The 20,456-nt window shown below is 31.8% G+C and overlaps 1 protein-coding gene across 1 annotated transcript; it reads left to right on the forward strand.

Annotated features, from left to right (window-relative positions):
- Window positions 1–1,568: 1,568 nt before the first annotated feature.
- Window positions 1,569–20,048, forward strand: LOC146994011 (uncharacterized). The gene is made up of 2 exons (XM_085826716.1): window positions 1,569–4,615; window positions 18,400–20,048. The coding sequence occupies exon 1, from the start codon at window positions 2,380–2,382 to the stop codon at window positions 3,376–3,378; it is 999 nt and encodes a 332-aa protein (XP_085682842.1). The 5' UTR covers window positions 1,569–2,379; the 3' UTR covers window positions 3,379–4,615; window positions 18,400–20,048.
- The last annotated feature ends 408 nt before the right edge of the window (window positions 20,049–20,456 follow it).

The raw sequence follows: 20,456 nt of genomic DNA on the forward strand, positions 1-20,456 counted from the left end.
TTTGTTCAGAACACTTGTCATTTCTCTATGAATGTTGACATGAGAGACTTTAATTTTAAAGCCTTCTTTTTGAATGTAACCTGTGTAATCAGATTTGTCTGATAATTTATGTTCTGCAAATAACGCTTTTAGTTCTTTCCAATCAAATTTTTTATCATTTATATAGATGGCAGGTGGCGCTTTGCCTTTTTTGTTTTGATCGTTTTGTATTTCTTCATTTATCTGAGATTCATTTGGAACAACAGGACTAGTGTCCATTGATTCTTGACTATTAATGGAAGGAGTAACAACTGGTTTGAGCTGAGAAGGATTAATGGGACGAAAATGACCCTTTTTCCTTTTACCCACACTACGATCTCCTTTGGGTTTTTGTTCAGTTTCGTTACCTGAACTATCCGTTTCTTGTTCGAAAGGAATTTCAGTTGAATTGTCTTTATTTGGCTTATTAGGTGAGCCTTTCATACGTTTTCTCTTGACAATTTTCCATTCACTTTCTGTAGGTGTAGAAGGAGTTTCTTCTTGATGTTCTAATGACTCTTCAATTTCTTTGTGAGCAGTAATTAAGGCATCATACACTTTTTGAAGTAGATCAAATTCTTTGTCTTCTTTGATAGAAAGATTTCCATTTTGTTTCTTAACACTCAGCTCCTCAACGGTAGCCGCAAAAACTTTCAAAAATGGTTCCATCATTCATAAGCAAATTAATGGAGTCCGGCGCTCCGGAACCAGACCCACACGAAGGTGTTCTGGATGAGCCGGCGTGACTTCACAAGGCCCTTGTCTTCAGCACTGATAGTCAAAGCTAAAGAGTAACAATCCAAAACAGTAAAAAATCGAAGGATAGAAATCCAACAATTCAGTGATGAACGATCAGTGGCACAAGATAAGCAACCACAAAGCGAAAACGCAGACGATCTCCAACACAGAGGCGGGAAAACACGTCATCCAAGTACGGGTAGAACACGCAGGTGCAACTCGCAGGTGGAGAAGAGCAACGTCGACAGACAACCTACCCTTACCGCTGCTCCACTGCAACTCCTATGCCATGTTTTTTTATTCTCTCGGACACCCTTTATATATGCTCCACTGCATTGTGCTGCCACCTGCCTTCTGTGATTGGTTATTTCACGTTGACATCGAAAGTAGGTGGTGGTCATATTAATGTGACTGGACTGTGTACTTAACACTGTTTACAAGCGCAAGCCAAAGTTCTGTTTATATTACTTCTCGCCCTTCAGCGCATGCTCAAGAATTACCATCCAGGCGAAACTACTCGATTTGTCCATGACGTCAAAAATTCGAAAAGTGGGGTAGGGTTTGGAAATACGCGTCCGGATGTGATCAAGGTCCTATTCTAACCTCCTTGTCCGGATGTGATCAAGGTGACAGCCGGGAACGCCTCAGACGAGGGAGAAGACCCATTTGGGTTAATCTATTTCTTATAAGGTCCATGTGCGTGAACGAAGTTTATGGAATGTATGTCATCCTTTTGAATTTTAAATTTCTTTGCTATTAAACAAGCCTTACTTAGACTTTTTTTGCTAGCATAGTTTAGTAATTTGTGCATGGCAATAATAATAAATATTTACGTATAAGTTTTAGAAAGTTCTATCTTGGTATTGTTTTCTTTCGTTATAATATAGTTTGTTTTCGTTGAAACTGATTTTATTATTTGAATAATTATCGCAGTTATTGTTTTTTAATGGTAGTGACTGTTTTAAAACTACGATGTGAGTCTTTAATTAAAGTCTAGTCTTCTTCATGCTCAAGTGTGATTCATACTTTTTAGTATTCAAAGCTTGAAAAGCCGATTACTTTTTCCCATGTGAGCATTAACAGTTGTTACTAATTTTCTAACGTTACATGTAACGGCTTCAAAACATGTGTATATGCTCGGGCCAGAAGTCGTATTTTTGTGAACGATAAGAACGAAATTAATTTTCAGTGAAGCATTATTGGAAATCAAGGCATTCTTAAGGTATTCTTATATCAAGCAGCTTCTTATGAATAATTTGTGTTGATTCGTTTATCAAGAAAAGCACGCGGATTTTCACAAGACATAGAGTGAACCATCTTAGAACAACTTTTGCCAAAATGTTTTTTAAGCACTCCATTTTACCTCTCTTCAGAGGATAAAATTCATCATGGGGTATGTAGCAAGTTATAGTATATCAGGAATGGTAAAGTTATCAATGTAGTGCAAAATTGCCTATTCTAGAAGGAGGATTTTCTAGATTCATGTTCTAAATTCATAGTTTATTCCAAGATAACAGATCATTTTCAAGAGGTAATTTTTAAAACAGCACATGCGTGTCCATACTGAACACAAACCTCTTGTGTATGAAATTTGTATGATGTCATTTAGTTGAAAAGGTAAATATGCGTAAGATGTCATTCTGTCAAAAGGGTAATTTGTATGTGCTTATTCACACAGAAGAGAGACTTCATATGTGTGAAGTATGTAAGCAATCATTTAGTCAGAAGTGTGATTTAGATACTCATTTGTGTATTCACACAGGAGAGAAACCTCATGTGTGTCAAGTATGTAAGACGTCATTCAGTCAAAAGGGTAATTTGTGCAGGCATATGCTTATTCACACAGCAGAGAAACCTCATGTGTGTGAAGTATGTAAGACATCATTCAGTCAAAAGGGTAATTTAGACAGACATATGCTTATTCACACAGAAGAAAAACTCTATGTGTGTGAATTTTGTAAGAACTCTTATAAACAGAAGTCTTATCTAAACAGGCATATGCTTATTCACGCAGAAGAAGGACTTCATGTGTGTGAAATATGTAAGAAGTCATTTAATCAGAAGTGTAATTTAGACACTCATATGCTTATTCACACAGCAGAGAAACCTCATGTGTGTGAAGTATGTAAGACGTCATTCACTCAAAAGGGAAATTTGTACAGGCATATGCTTATTCACACAGAAGAGAAACCTCATGTGTGTGAAGTATGTGAGATGTCATTCAGTCAAAAGAGTAATTTGGACAGACATATGCTTATTCACACAGAAGAGAAACTCTATGTGTGTGAATTTTGTAAGAAATCGTATAAACAGAAGTCTTATTTAAACAGGCATATCCTTATTCATGCAGAAGAGAGACTTCATGTGTGTGAAGTATGTAAGAAATCATTTAGTCAGAAGTTTAATTTAGACACTCATTTGCTTATTCACACAGGAGAGAAACCTCATCAGTGTGAAATATGTAAGAAGTCATTTAGACTGAAGGGCTCTTTAACCACTCATATGCTTATTCACACAGGAGAGAAACATCATGTTTGTGAAGTATGTAAGAAGTCATTTAGACATAAGGTTTCTTTAAAGACTCATATGCTTATTCACAATGGAGAAAATTCTCGTATATAAAAACTCCTTTAGTCAAAATGCTAAATCTTAACAGGCATATGGAAATTCAGACGACAGAGAAAATTTGTGTGTATGTAAAAATTAATTTTTAGTAAGATGTAAATAAATATGCATATGTACAGAATAGAGAAATTTCTCATGTTATGTATGTAACAACCTATTTGGAGTGTAGAATAATTTGAAGAAATGTATGTTGATCTACAGAGAAGAGAAGCCTTCTGTCTTTTGAAGAGATGTTAAATTAGTATCAACATTTGTTGATCAGTGTAGTAAAGATTTGTGTATGTGGCAAAGGAAACTCATCTTTTGTGGTCAAGTCAGTTTAATTCATAACAGTTGTCAGTATTAAGTGGTGGCAAAATTCTTGGAATTCACGGGCAGAATTTTAGATTTAAAGTCATTATTAGCGTATTATATGAAACGTGCTGGTGACCCTGTGCGCAGTTTGTAAATTGTCATTTGATACAAATAAGGAATAAATAACTTATTTCTTTCTGAAAGAGAAAAAAGTTAATTTTTGCAAGATATGTCTGAAGTTCTTTTTTAAGTATTACTAACTTTAAGCTACATTTGCTACTATCTTGTCCTAAATGGTCTGAAGCTGTGTATACCAATCTTTCCCAAATTTGAATCTTTGACACTGGATTGTGCTTTTTACAGCTTTTGTATAATTTGTATTCAGTGTTACATCTCTTAACTACCAAAATCACTGTGTTGTTCGTATGCTTCTTACAACTCTGCCATACTTCTGATACTGCAATTCTGAAGCATGGCTATATGTTTTATCACATATGGGTACTGTAACTTCTATGTGCTTTGTGTTAAAAACCTTTCTTAGTTTAACCAATCAAAGCTATTGAATTAATGATAGAGATGTCTTTCTTGTATCTTTAGTGACATAATATATTAGGTGATTTCTTTTATTGTGATGAAGTACTGAAAACCTGCAGTCAAATTACATAATTTCATTTTTTACATACTTTTTATCTAATTAAATCTATTGTTAGTAAATATTCTCAGTATGACTGTCCAGCTGCAATATCAAATGTGTCAAGTGCATAATATTCGTAAAAACAAGTATAACGTTCTCTCATATTATACTGGAGGATTATAAATGAGGTCTAGGATATATTCAATCAAATTCTGGACATACCAAGTACAGCAGTCCTATGTTTGTGAAGTAAATAAGAAGATATTTGGAGAAATGAATCAGTTTGGAAATTTTATTTCTCTGCAGGTAAGGAACTTGGATATAGTAGATATTTATTCAATAACTGTTTTATGTCTTTTATCCAGTGTTGAAAGAAACTGAATTTTTAATTTCCTGAGATGCACACTTTATAAGCATGAACATTTGTGTACAAAATTTTAAAAAATCTGTGTTCTACTTGCAACATTGTCAGTGTTCAAACATTTTCAAAAATTATCATTATGTCTCAAGCATAAAAAAATATCTCAAATGATTCCCATAATAATGCAACGTTGGAACTGAAGAGAAACTAGTAACATTTGGCATTTTGTCACCATTTTTATGGTTTTAATTCAAGGAAAATGGTAAAAATATATTTACGAGTGCTCCTTGGCGATTTTCGGTAATACATGGATTCCGAGCTTGTGTAATTCATTGACTTGTTCTTTTGGCTTTGTGTAGTGCCTATTTCCGTGCCAAAAAATTTCCACTAAGCAAATCGAAAATAACAAGTCAAAGAATTGCACAAACTCAGTATCCGTGTGCACATCAACCTATTTCCACTTTTAAAAAAAATCAGAGAATTGCACAAACTAGACATTGCACACTCCCTTGACTTTGTCCATATACACATCGATCTATGTTCACTTAAAAAGTCAAAGGAGCAGGCAAAAATATATATATATATATATATATATATATATATAATTTATTTCCTAAACAGTATTGATTAATTGATTATATTATCTCCTAAGTTTAATTAAAGTAGAATTATTTTAAAAGTGTGCATCCATACTGGTAAGTTATATTATAACTTGTATTCGCACTAAATGGATTTAAGTTCATACAACATTTATGATCTCAATAAACTATATTTTAAATAAAAAAAATTAAATAACATAAAAAATTCGTCTTAGCGTTACACAAAGAAAATATCCACTTACCTTATTTATAAATTTCCTTGTCTCCAGTTAAGCTAAATATCTTGACAGTCTTACAAAACTTCCTAAAATTATCTGAACTAGGATCTGTATACTGGCATCGCCACATAAATTCACAAGGAAATTTACTGTATTGTTCCGCTTAGTTTCTATCTGAAAAAATCCCCATCTGGAAGCTGCTGCATGAAGTAGTTTTTTTGATAACCCTTATGTTAATAAAGTTGGTGAAATGAGTCTTGGGGGAATATTACGAATTTTTCATAATATTCCCCCAAGACTCATTCAATGTTGATTCAAAGATTCAAATTCAAAGATTCAGACAATGTTGAGATTTTGGCTATTTTTTGTAATAGTAATCCTTTTGTATAGACCAGAGATTTTGAATTGCTGTGTTTGGTTGCACATGCGTAATGTTTTATGAAAGTGGTGCCTGAAAGTTTGCTTAGTGTTATAATTGAGTATATGGGTTTTCATCCGCAGAGAACCCGTTGGCGCCGTTGCATTTTTACTCACCAACCTCGCGGTTCATCGGCGATGAGCCGAGCCGTAAACATGATTTTTAGTGCATGTAAATTGAAGTTAGCAGACAAAACAATATATTACGCATATGGTAGTAAAAATTCACAGATAATAAGCATGTAGATGTGAAACTAACCGGTTAAACGTGATATACGAAAATAAATTTTTATTAAATTCAAGTTGGCACAGAAAACAATATATTAAGCATAAGACAATATATAAGCATTTATAACAGAAATAAAAAGTATAAATTAGTATTAATGTACTGAAATTATCCGGTTAAACGTGATAAACGAAAAAAAATTGTCTTAAATTCCAGTTAACACAGAAAACAATATATTCCTTACACCAGCAGTGGTTTGCTAATTTTGATGACCATGGTGATGCATGAAACTATTCTGTCATCTTAGATAATGAATCATATTTTTTATTTCAATTTAATCATCTTTTTATGTCACACCTACCATCCTCTGAAAGGTTATTGTTCGAAAAGCATTAACAATATATTATCTTGTTAAAATTTTACGCCATGAAAATTGATTTATTCTCATAATTTTAGATGACAATAATCAATAATAAAAATAAAAGCATTACTTAATTATTTAAAATGCACATGCATATTTTTGTGGCCTACGAATTATTTTAGGAGTTGGAAACCTCATAGTTCTGCATGCTTACAGCTGTTGATAATTAAGAACACAACATGAACAGCAGTGTTACAAATTAGCATTCACCCCATCCCGCCGTATTTTCTTCCTTTCATCCCGAACCGAGAACCGGCATCTATCTACTAAAATATTTCTATCTATTCGTTGTTAAAAAATTCAGAAAAAATAATAATAAATAAGAGAATAATAATATAAATCTGCAAATGCGAACAACGACAGTGATAATTCAACAAAGTGAAGGCAAGAGGAATGGTTGCAAATTTCGAACAAGCGAATAGCATAAGTCCGGTGGGTTACCAGGTTTGAACTATTATCGCCAAAGTTGGCGATGTTTATATTTACCGGGTTCTCTGCGGAAGTGCTTACGAGTATATTATTTCGGATACGACTAATAATTTTTTGGAAGGAGTACATAAAACAGAAGGAACAGATTTATCTGCTATTAACAGTGGATGAGCCGAAAAAAACTAGACACTTAATTGAATTGCTTACGTAGACAGGATGCTGGTGGGAGGCATTAACGTCTGCACATGAAGAAAAGGTATATTGAAGAATTTAAGTTTTATTTATTTATTGGTGCTTGTATGTTAATTTTTTTTGAAAGGTTTGTTGTTTAATGATTTTATGTTAGGAAATATGTATTTTTGGTTATTATTCTGTGTTTGTGTATTTTTGTTATTTGTTCATGTTTGAGTCTTAAGACTGCAGTGAAGATTTTTCGGCTGATCTTTACAATATGGTATATGGTAACTGGTAGTTTGGCGACATTTTGGAGGCGATAAAGGTTACTACCTGGGACTTTGGTAATAATGTGAGCAGTACTCAGTTCCGATTGCACATTATTTTGTGTGAGGGAAATTAGAGATCATGGGATATGTCATGTGATATTAATGGACGAATTACGGTTCTTTAATCAGAAATGGGGTCGAATCAGGAAAAAATCTGGAAATTTTGTATTTGCCTTTATTCTGTGTTGTGTGAAACAGTGTTCGTTAATTTTTGGATCCCATGGCCCTAACTAAAGTGAATTCGAAATGGGTATTTAGTGGGATTGAAAGGGGTAATAAGTGTTTCTTTAAGGTTGTGCGAGATAGAAGTAAAGATGTTTTATTAAGTTATTTATTTTACCTGGTACCTTGGTGTGAACTATAAGTATGATTTTAAAGATCCTGAAACATAAATAAGAAAAGTTTATCGGACACGTAATCAAGATTCTGAAGAAGAATAGGTAAGTTAGTATTTTTAATTATTTGAGGATATTATTTTTATGCATTGTTCTAAATGTAAGGTGGAAGTAAAGTAATTTGCGTAAGCGTGCATGGAAATAATTTAAATATTTGACACTAAGTATTTGTAACCATTTGTAATGAAATAAAGGTATGAATTAGTTAGTGACGTTTGTAATATAATAGATAATGTAGAGGTAAAAGTTTTTGGATATTTTATTTATTTTATACGGGGAAATGTTCATATTTGGAAAGGGTATGTACTTTTTCGCTATCAGGTAATTTCATATATGTTCTTTTTACCGGGTTTAAAGATTCAGAAAATTGTCATGTATTTTCGTGAAATTTTTCTAATTTATGAGAAAAAAGCAGTGTACATGGATATAGTGAAGAGTGTGCGCAATGCCATTTTTGTGTAATTCTGGAATGTTTTTTTAAGTAAAAATAAGTCGACGTGTACATGGTTTAGTGATATTTTAATTAAATGATAGTTATTTTGTGAATTTTATGTTTGTAGGAATTTGGTATACGTTTAAGTTGAAGTAAACGTGCATGGAAATAATTTAAATATTTGACACTAAGTATTTGTAATGCTTGCGGTATGAATTCGTTGGTGATGTGTATAATATAATAGATGATTTAGAGGTAAAAGTTTTTGGATATTTTATTTATTTTATATGTGGAAATGTTCATATTTGGAAAGGGTATAAACTTTTTCGCGATCATGTAATTTCATATATGTTCTTTTTACCGGGTTTAAAGATTCAGAAAATTGTCATGTATTTTCGTGAAATTTTTCTAATTTATGAGAAAAAAGCAGTGTACATGGATATAGTGAAGAGTGTGCGCAATGCCATTTTTGTGTAATTCTGGAATGTTTTTTTAAGTAAAAATAAGTCGGCGTGAGCGATTCTGCACTTTCTCCCAATTTCGCACCTAATTTTCGTCATGATTAAGCACTTTTGTTTCATAAAAGTTAAAGCATAAGCGTAATTCAGCTAGCAGATTGTTGGGAAAAAATGTTGAGTAAAAAAAAAACATGCCTTTACTTCGTGAAAACAAAATGACGTACTTTAAATGGGGCGGTGGTTCGATAATTAACAGCATTTTAAAGACTCAGAACAGGCCGTGCAGGTTACGTACAAAGCTGCAACTGAGCACAGTTTTTCCTAAGGAATGCCGGGACACGATGCAAGCACTAGTTGCTGGTCGCGCAACACGTATTAGTGTAACGTGTTACGGTAAATGTGATTAATCCGATGATTATATATAGTAGCCGGTAATTATGCATAATCACCACTAAATTTGGTAAATATGATAATTTTTTGAAAATTGATCAAAATAACCAGTTTGTATAATTCTCCTATCGTAATGGTAAATGTGATAAAAGTATAAAAGTCCCTAACCTTACAAAAATTCGTTCAGTTTGCGTATCTGCTTGGCATCGATCAACATGTGACAATCATTTGATTTCAGTAGTAGTTCTCATTTCATTGCATCTAGGCATTTTTTCGCTACCCTGTCGTATTTAAAAAAATATTCAATAATGGCAGGTATGCTTGAGCATTTTAATTCTAAATCAGTTAGTATTATGGGTACTAAGAAAGCAAACAGTGGTTTTTCTGATGAAAGATATGATGATTTGTTAAAAAAAAAGGTGAATAATAGGAAAAGCAAAAGTAGCGTGAAAAAAACCAAAAGATTATGAAAGACTAAAAAGATGCGATGTAATGAAAGTAGGCAATGTTGAAAAACTTATCTTTCCTGTAAGTGAAGACGGCTCCAATGTTATATTTTACATGTACTTTGAAGAACTTTTTACGGTAATTCATGAGGTGTACTTATCAATAGGTCGTGGTGTTAGAAACAGTATGCTAAAAGAACTTCAGATAAAGTAAAAAGTACAAAAACATTACTACCGAAGAAGTCATGATTTACTTAAATTTGTATGAGCGTTGTCAAAAGAGAAAAAAAAAAAAAAAAAAAAAGGTACCTAAGAAAGAACTTTCAAGAGATGAACTCAAGGTGCCAGGTGGACCTAACTGGCATGCAGTTGCAACCAGATAATGACTTTAAGTTTATATTTCTCTATCAAGACCATTGGACGAAGTTCATACAATTGCATGCCCTAAAAAGCAAACATGCAGAAGAGGTTGCATATCACTTAATTGATATTTTTACTATATTTAGAGACCCCAGTGTACTGCAAAATGACAATGGATGTGAGTTTAGTAACAGAATCATAGAAGAAGCTTGTGCAATGTGGCCGTATCTGAAAATTGATTACGGAAAACCTAGGCACAGCCAGACTCAAGGTTCGATTGTATATGCAAACCAGGATATTGAAAACATGCTAAGTTGTTCGTTGGAAAGTAATCACACCAGTAAATGGTCTGAAGGGTTTCGTTTTATGCAAAATAGGGCATTTCATGAAGGCATCAAGTGTTTCCCTAATGAAGCAATATTTGGGACGCCTGCAAAATTTGGCTTGAAAACGTCTTCTTTCCCGAATGACTATTGAACATCTTAGAACTGAAGAAGGCCTTCAGGCATTAATCGAGACTGTTAATAATGCTTGCAAAAACACCAATAGCTAAATAGAATATGTTTCAATATGGACAGTAATGATCTATCTCAAAATGACCCGCCATCTGAATTTAAAGGCTTGGGAAAAGAATGAAGCAGCGGTCGCTCTAATCCATACAAGCATTTTATGCAGGCAAGAACAAGTAAGAAAACATAGAATGAGTGCTAAAGAAGGTTTAAAATTACAAGTAAAGAAAATGCTGAAAGTATCTTAAATTTCCTGCTAGTAAAGTTGGTGGCACAGTGAAACTACGAATACCAGACATTGACAGAGCAATAAGTGATCGCTGAAATTTATTAGCGGTGATATTAAAAGTTTGAAATGAAGAGTTTTATCAGTTATGAAAGAAACAAGGAAGACTTTCACATTTGTATGCCAGAAATCAATTCACAATTTGTGAAAAAAATTTACTTTGCTGGACAATGTTCCAGATCTAGCAATATCATTTCGAGAATGTGTTAGAAAGGCATCTCTTTCTGGAGGTCAGAGATATCAGTGGTGTGTTTGTAAGGGACAATGCAAGTCTGATAAGTGCAAATGTAAAAAATCTGGCAAACTTTGTAATTCTAAATGTCATAGCAATCTAATATGCTTAAATAAGTAAAACTTAAAATATTTAGTATATTAAAATAAACTTAAAATAATTAGTAATTTGTAGTAATAGCATTAAACATTATTCAAAAAAATGTTTTCCCCCCTCTAGAATATGGGCTTAGTTTGTTTTCTTATGTGCAACTGTTTTATACAAGTTCATGTAAATTGTATTTTTTTCATTTCACACCTGTTAGTCCCTTATTAAAATTTCGTTTAGGCTAAATAAATGAGTGTGATTTAAAATCACCATTTATTGACTTTTTAATTGTAAAATGTAAAATATTGTAATTCGTGGTCTCATGCCATAATATCCAACGAAAAAATATCTTTCTGAGTAGTAACTACTAAAAAACACTGCACTCTATTCTACTAGCTCAGTCAGTCATGATATTTATCATATTTTCCATTACTAATTGAGAATTATGCAAATAAACCGGCTAATTTGATAAATTTTCAAAAATTTTTCATATTTAGCAAATTTAGTGCTTATGCATAATTACCGGTTATTATGTATAATCACCAGTTTATTACTTTTACTGTAATATATGCAACTAAATGGCCCTTACTTTAAAAGCACTTTACGTAGTTTAGAAATTTCAGTATCAGCGGAAGCTCTTTCAACCGAAATGTTTAGTCATTTTTATTTTACGCCAGTATATTAATTGCCCAATAATGGTGATTTTTAAGCTTGGTTAACCAACCTGTCAACTATGTACAGTGCACTTTTAAGTTCATTTCTTCATTAAATATTTTGTCTTGAGCATTACCATTGCACCTGTCAATAGCACTTCCTTGCTGCGCTGCTGTCTCACCCATTCCAATCATCCCTTTATTACTATCGTCACTTTTAGTATAACAAATAATTTTTCTCTTATTCATTGTCAGAATTCACAAAAAATTCAAAAATTTGCATTTTCTGTTTTTTTCTTGTTATATACAGTTGACTTTCCAATGGCATAATCCTCGCATACTTTTGAGTTGGATATACCTTTATCCATATTTTTGTTGCAGTTCCACATTTTGTTTAATGGACATCGAAACATATGTTTGCTTCCTAGATGATATTGCAGCTCCGGAATAAGAAATTCTCTTCCGACGTAATCGAAAGTTCAAAGTTTAATTTACATAAAATTGCTGTAATAATATCCTGCAAAAAATAATAAACTGGATGATATCAGAAAGTTAAGAAACAGCACAATCTGCTATATCATCTGAGATGTAGTACATAAAGTTAATTTTATCAGTATATAACAAGCTTCCAACAATTACTCATGTTAAAATATTTGAGTAAAGTTCTGAAATAAATGAATAAAACAAAAGAGGTCCATACAAATATTTATATGAACATTTTGTATAAATTGAAATTTACAAGACAATAATGTAAGAGATTTATTTATCGTGCTTAACAGACAAAAATCACCGCTACACAGATCCAAAATAACAAGTGAGAGAATTGCACAGACTCAGTATCCATGTATACATCGACCTATTTTCACTTTAAAAAATAATCATAGAATTGCACAAGCTGGGCATTGCACACTCCTTGGCTTTGTCCATATATACATCGATCTATATTCACTTAAAATGTCAAAGGAGCAGCCAGCAAAAAATGAATAATTTTAATAAACTACATTTTAGATCAAACAAGGAGATAACATAAAAAGGAAATTCATTTTAGCACTATACAAGACAGATATCCACTTACTTTATTTACGAATTTAAGTGTCTTCGACAAGCAAAATTCTTTAACAGCATCCAAGAACTTCCTAAATTATCTGAATACTGGCATCATCACATAAATTTTAAAAAATTAAGAGTAATAAATATCCTTCGTAGTGCCGGTATCATCCAATGTGCGACCATACACATTTCCTTCCTACATACAGGACATTTAATAATGGCTACTAAGTAAACCTTCTTTTACACATCAGTTAATGCTTTTTTCCCTTTCGTTCCAAATCTTACAGAAACCTTCAAATTAATCTTCCCACATTCAGCCATTTTATCATGTAAACCACAAAATAATAGCTTACTTCTTCCAAAATCTTACTCAGGTTACCATAAATGAAACAACAACTTCGCAGTAATCCAAGGGCCACCCTTGAATCTACTCTAACCGTAAAATTAAATAAAAAGTGCATATATATGCTCCTTACAGGTATTTTTGGAAATTTAAAAGAATTTGTTTTCAATCAAAATCTTGTCCTGTAGCACCCTGTACAATTATTTATGCTGTGACTACACAATGATCAGGAATAAAAATTTGCATAAATGAATTATTCTTTAAAAATTATCAAGCTATATTTATTCTTAGCAAATAGCAAGCTATTTTAGTCAACCAGTGACCATCAAGATAACCAAACACCAGAAATCTAACTCAAGTACCAAATCCCATCAAATATATTTGCTGAATAAATGTTTTTACTGTGACTACATAGTATATTATTTTTTAAATACTTTTTAATAGTGATAATTAAAACTAAATTTTAGTATGGTTATTTTGAAAGTTCAAGATATTTATTGCCATGATATGCTTATAAAAGCTTCACTGTCTGGGAATCTGGGGAAATACTGAATTCTGGATACATGAAAATTCCAGGTAGTTGAGCATATAAAAAATGGAATTCATCTCAGAAAATTCAAGTCAGTGAGGAAAGTTTAGCATTATGAAAACAATCATCTTCGTTATTACCAATATGAATATCGAAAGCCTACATATAAAATTATATTGTCACAAATATTGTATATATGTAATACTTTTTTTGAAATCGTATGTAAATTGTGTCATTTATAATGTGACACGAAACAACAATGTGAAGTATTGCTGGGAAAACAAGGTTGTAGTGATAAGTACAGAGGCCGTTCACATATTTTTTAGACGATGTATATTGTATTCACAAAACTAAATTACATAAGCTCTTGTGTTTTAAATGTTCTATTTGGCATCCCTTATTCTGAACTTTTGACACCGCAATTTCCAGGATAATAATGCCTTTTGAAGTGGCAGAAGAGGTATTCTATCCCATTCCTCCCGAACAGCTTTCCAGAGTCCTATTAGGGTTTTGGGACAACGTTTGGATAATGCAGTTTTTAAAAGTTCGAAAGCACAAAAAATCCATAGGTGACACATCGGGAGATTTAGTAGGGATATCAGTGAAGGGTATGGCCTTGATACCAGTTTTTTGTTCCATTTCTTTTAGGAAATTTACAGTGGATTTTGATGTGTGACTGCTAGCTTTGTCCTGATGGAGTCTCACATATGGCACTGTGGGTAAAACGATGGTATTTCATCCAGAAAAATTGGCTATAAAATATGTTCCTGATAGTATTTGGAGTTAATCTTGACTTTTTTTGCACTCTCTTTATTTTAACTTGCCATTATAAGAAAAACTAGCAACAATCATGAATCCCTTAGAAAAACGTTTTTTAGATTCTTTGAACCATGTACATAAATTTTTTTCCTCCCCTTTTATGATAATAAATGGCTCTTTTTTTGTTGCAATCATTTAAGTACACTCATGCTTCATCTATTGTGACAATTGTTTTCCATTTTTCTTTGGATAAGTGTTTCTCATATAGAATTCTGCAGCGTGTCCTGCGTTCAGCTATATGCTTTGGAAGAAGACGATGCGCATTGCATTTTTTCGCTTTCTTAAGATTTAAATCAACATTTATCATTTTGTTTACAGTGGACACCAAGCATTTTAATGATTTTGCAACTGTCCTTTGACTAGGGGGATTTTCTTTTAACATTAAACAATGTACCTTTGCAATAGTCAAAGATGTCCGTTTTTTCCTTGGATACTTGTTTGGAATTTTTGTCCCACTTGAGGCTCCAATTTGACGTTTTTTTCATTTCTTGTTGATAACATTACCTATCGACGCTTTAGGTATCAGAAAATCATGACTCTCACATCAGTAGTTTTTGGATAACGGAGTATGCATATTTGTCTTCAGAAAGAGCGTAAATGTAGCCTTTGAACCACTACTTTGTTAAATTCGCCATTTTGAATAAAAACAAAACTTTCAAGCCACAGATAATAATTTTGACTTTCAAAAACATAGTACAGTTACAATTACTTCTTTTGTAGCAAACGATTTTTTATTACCGCTTACCAAAATCGTCTAAAAAATGTGCGAACAGCCTCTGTACATTTAACATTAAGTTAAATGGCTATCTTGTCAAATTAGTGAGATGATGCAAAGTGGCAATGGTCCAAGTAGCCAGTTTTTGTCTCTAAATTTGGTGACGAATCACCAAAAGTCAGCAAATTTGGCAACATTTTAGTCAAATTCTTATGACACTAACTGGTCCAGTCTTTGTGTAACTATATCCCACTCAGTCTAACTGTATGCTTTCCAATAATTGCAAAAAATTAAAGGTATTGGGAGGTTTCTCAGTGGGCAGAACATCATTTTTGTTTAGTTCAGAGTATTGAACAAGCTTATCCATTTGAAGCATTTTATGTTCTGTTTAATGTTCTTAATAGCTTGAAATTTGAAATGGTAACTGCTGATGTTCTCTGTCATACTGAGAAGAGCTGTACAAAACTTCCAGAACTATAAAAGGTCTCTTTTAGGAAAATTAATTTCATGAAATTCATTCATTTGATCTGTGTGCATTCAATCCATTACGAACCTGTACACACGTAATAATATCAAATTTTGATAGAAGAAAAAAATAATGCTTTTCGGACATATAAGCTCACATCTTTTGTTGACCTTTAGCATAAAAATCAAGTACTTGATGTGAATATTAAATTCCACAGAACATGAAAGTTTGTGGAGATATTGCCAATCATTCCAGTAGTAGCAGATAGTTCTTTAATTCCTTAGACACTAAACATAATTTAATTATGTATATTACACGTAAAAAACTAAAATCATTTAGAATTTTTTCACATTACATCTCTATTCTTTATCTGTTTTTACACTTATTGTGCCTTTTCTTAAAGAACAGATCCTGAAGCTCTGAAAATATTCCACTTCATTCAGTCTCAAATGTTGATCGTTTTTTGAAAATGTGAAGAAAAAATAAAACTTAATCCATCTTTACCAAAAATAAACCAGCTTATCAAGAATTAATCGAATTTACATTAAACCAAAACAACCTTACTATGATTGTATTGTGACATCATGCTTATTCATTATTGGAGTAAATCACTCTTAGGTGATAATGTATATGTGTCAATAATAGTATTGAGCTGTATAGTGCATTACAAATCTGTAACTAAATTTTTCCCCAAAAAATTTTTTTTGAAATAAGCTGTTTGCTTGAGCTATGGTTAGTTAAGTGCTGGATAGTTGAGCTTTCACTGTGTGCATGTGGAAATTCTTTCAGGCAGACTTTATTTATCATAAATATTCAGTTACATAAAATTTAAATGCACTTTTTCTCGGGTGTGATATGAAAAATTTTCTCTTCAACTAATATTGTGCTTTAATTATAATATGATAATTAGAAACCTCTATATACACTCAGTTGTTGAATTAAGGAACCAAGTTAGTAACAAATTACTGCTCATTTGGCTTTGATAATGACTGCCACATAATGAAGGATTTGAACCCGTGTTGACCCACCAGTTGCACTGCTGAGCCACGGGTAGGCTCATGTAAAAAGTTAATAAATAGAGATACAATCAGCAAACAGTTGTATTTTTAAAGGTTCCTCTTACAAACAAATACTTCCAGCAAGAAAAACATATTTTGCCCATCAGCTCATTTTGGAGCATAAAATTTATTCAAAGATAAGAGATATATATTTCTTAGTTTAATTCAACAAATAAGAAACAAAGTAAAGAGATTTAAAAAAAATTTGGTGTTTATTCTGAAAACAAAATATACTGTTGTAAGTTGTATTTCGATGCAGGAGACATGAAAAATGTGCAGTGCTCTCATGGGGACTCGAACCTGGACCTATGGAATATGAGCTGAGTGTTACCGTTACATCACAAAGGCATGCTGTAAGGAGTGAGAAAATACCTTATATGATTCCTTTTTCAAGGGCGACTGGCAAAGATCCAATCATCAAATCCTAGTGGTGACAAGTCCACCACCTTTTAGTTTGGTCACTACTGTAGGGTCATTAGGGTTTTACTGTTGGAATGTGAAAAATTAGCAATACGTACGCACCAGCTGTGCTGCTGTTACACCATAAAGGCATGCTGGAAGGAGGAAGAAAATAACTTATAAAGTGAAAAGAACTCCAAATTTAATTTTACCAGCAGCCAATAGGAAACTTTGACACATACATTAGCCCGTAAAAAATTGTTTCCATCTCTTGTTCTATAATTTAAAGGATAAAAAAAAAGTAAAACCTCAACCTCTTGTTATCAAAATATATTTAAATAATGAAAAAATAAAGATATTTCCATTTCAGGATAGTATTTCTGAAATATGGCAGTTAGCCTGACATTAGAGAATGCAAAAATTCTTATTCCATTAAGTTGTATTTTGTAGATAATCGAATTTATACTCTGATGCTCCAGTTTGTTCAGGTCCCAATTTTTTTTTAAATTGAAAACAGATCGCTGTGAACACAGGAAAACAGCATTTGAATACGTAGTAAAATTGATGTTATATTATCTAATAAAATATCTTTGTTTTTACTTATCTGAATCCTGACCTTTGCCTGCTCTCATTGTTGTCCTCTACTATCCCTAGATATCAAATCATGTAATATCGCAGGTATTGCTGTCTGTGTTGTCTGCTTCAGTGTGCAGGTCATCGCCGTTCAGTTTGCCTTCCCACATACAGTTGTTGGCAGGACCATTTTATATTCCCATTTTCATCTTCTCTATTATTGCTTCATAGATTAGAGCCCATTTACAACCAAATCAGGTAGTAAAAAGAAATCAACCACTACATACAGAAACTAATTTTAAAATTCAGAGGTTTTTGCTTTCTGAACATCTTGAAGAAATTGAAATTTACATGCCTACTTAACTTTATGCTAAAATGCTTATGAGAATTATTTTTTAATTATATGAGTAAGTATGCTAATATAATTAACAGACACAACTGACAATATTAATATACAAACCTGTTACAAATCTATCCATTATTTTTGTTTATTGGCTACATAAATGTATTAATTTTATTGTAATTTAAATTTTAATAAACTTAGTGTTGTTATAATACTGAAATGTACATTCTAAAATTTATCAATACATTATACTGTAAAAATTTATTTGTTTAATTATTAACTAGAAGTTTTATATAGTGAAAGAATTATCCATATAATTTATTATATATATATATATATATATATATATATATATTTTTTTTTTTTTTCCAGCATTCATCTGATGGTAATACGTAATCTATCCTAAGTTCTAACATTTGTTTGCATTGGCAAAACTCTGAGCCTGAGACTGAATGAACATGTAATGTGATTCTTAGCTTGAGCTGGAACATTTATACTTGGTGACTCCATTAATGTAACCTGGACATCTGTATTTGAATGTTAATTTGACCAAGCTGATATAAACAAGGAAAATGAAAAACTTTGTGATATGAAAGTTTGATTAGCCAGAGACTTACAAGTTATCAGGTGGTATTTTGCTAATAGTGCATGCTGAGCATCGCACAAAATTCAACGTAGGGTTTTTAGATGTGCAACAAGTGTAGCAATCTCGTATTTTATGTGATAAAAACCTAAAAGGTTCTTAAATTAAAACTATATTCTTTTTAATTGTGTTTTGTAATTTGCTGCAAAGATCCAAAGTAATTTTATGTAAATTTAGCTTTTCTTATCACTGATGGTTGTATGTCAAGATAATCAGTTTACTATGTAATATATATTTTTATGTAAGTATATGAAGAATGTGATTTATACAATATTTTTATAGAAGCCATAAGAAAATATGATATATGCATTTAGGTATCCAATATAATTTGATTTTGAATTAAAAAATTATATTAATCTAAAAAATATTTTTATGTTAACTTAAATGCAACTCTGGCAATATTTAAAATGATATTCATTGGTATTTATTACATGTTCTTAATCAGCTTTTATTCCTTTTGCTTTTTCGAATTGTTTTTAATCTGTTCAGAAATCCATAGCTTAATTTCTACACAAATTCGTTTGTGACTTAACTGAATATACTTGAACTGCATTTTTTCATACTTTGCAGTGAAGCTTAATAAATCTTAATTATAATTATTCAGTGTTACAGGATTTCAAAGCAAAATTCTAACGCGCTGTGATAGCACATTTCCAGATTTTAAAAAAAAAATTATTAAAAGTATGTATACCTATTTGGAGAATTTCTTGACTTTAATTGTTGGCTTAATACCAGGTGCATTTAACCATTTGATCTTCTAATAAATGGGGAAGGAGTTTATAATCAAGTAAAAAAAAAAGTTAATTTAATTATTTTTTCATTATCATCCTATTTTTTCAAGCTCTCTGCATTTGATCACAATATTTTAAAGTTCTTTTTTTTCTGTCTGTTAAATTTTTTTTTTTCCCTCTCTGATTAAGGGAGGCAATTACACTAGATACAGTTACACAGGAAAATGTTAGATGTCGTAATATGTTTTGTTCAGAACGAGTACTTGAGTACTTATGCATTGATGTCACTGCAAATAAAACAGATGAATTAATAATTTTCACTTGAATTTTTTTATTTGGTTTTTTAATTGTTGTTTATTTTAAATGACGAACAGAATTTGCCAGTATAAAACAGCTACGGAAACACCAACAGAACTGTCCATCACTATCTAAACTTTTACTCATTTGAATTCATATGGTTGCCAACAAAATCAGCAGTTTTGTGCATCTTGCATAATATGAAATTAATGTGGTAAAATCTGATTTATATTTTTTTATTTATGAATTTTTCTAACAATTTTGCATTTAATTAAATATTAGATAGTCCACCAATGTTTGTTTTTGGCATAAAGTGTCAGTCTATTAAAGATGTGCTGAATATATTCTAATACTGTTTCCTTTTTTTATTTCATTTTCATCAGACACTGCATTTAACCACATTACTATTTTTACATTAATTTATTAAAAAAAGGTTCAGAACAAAAAAGGTAGGCAAAGAAAATTATTGATCATATTGAAGTCCTAGATTAAAAATTAAATGTCTTCTAACTTGCATTTTATAAAATACATATAACTTAATGTCTTGCCAAAATTCAAATGCTTCTAAAGCATAGCTGAAATATCTGCTAATAGGGTAAACATGTTTTCGTGTTTTACAGGGCAGTTTTTAAATTACACGGCTGTTGGTGATTCATATTCAGGTTTGAAAAGAATCAAACAGGGGGCCAATCAGAACAGGCTGGCATAAGTTACTGAAGGAATATTTCGAAAAATAGAGCAAAATCAAATGTTTTCTA

The sequence above is a fragment of the Stegodyphus dumicola genome, chromosome 11, assembly GCF_044657685.1.
Source record: "Stegodyphus dumicola isolate Sdum_Otavi_A_Nest chromosome 11, ASM4465768v1".
NCBI classification, from domain to species: Eukaryota; Metazoa; Arthropoda; class Arachnida; order Araneae; family Eresidae; genus Stegodyphus; species Stegodyphus dumicola.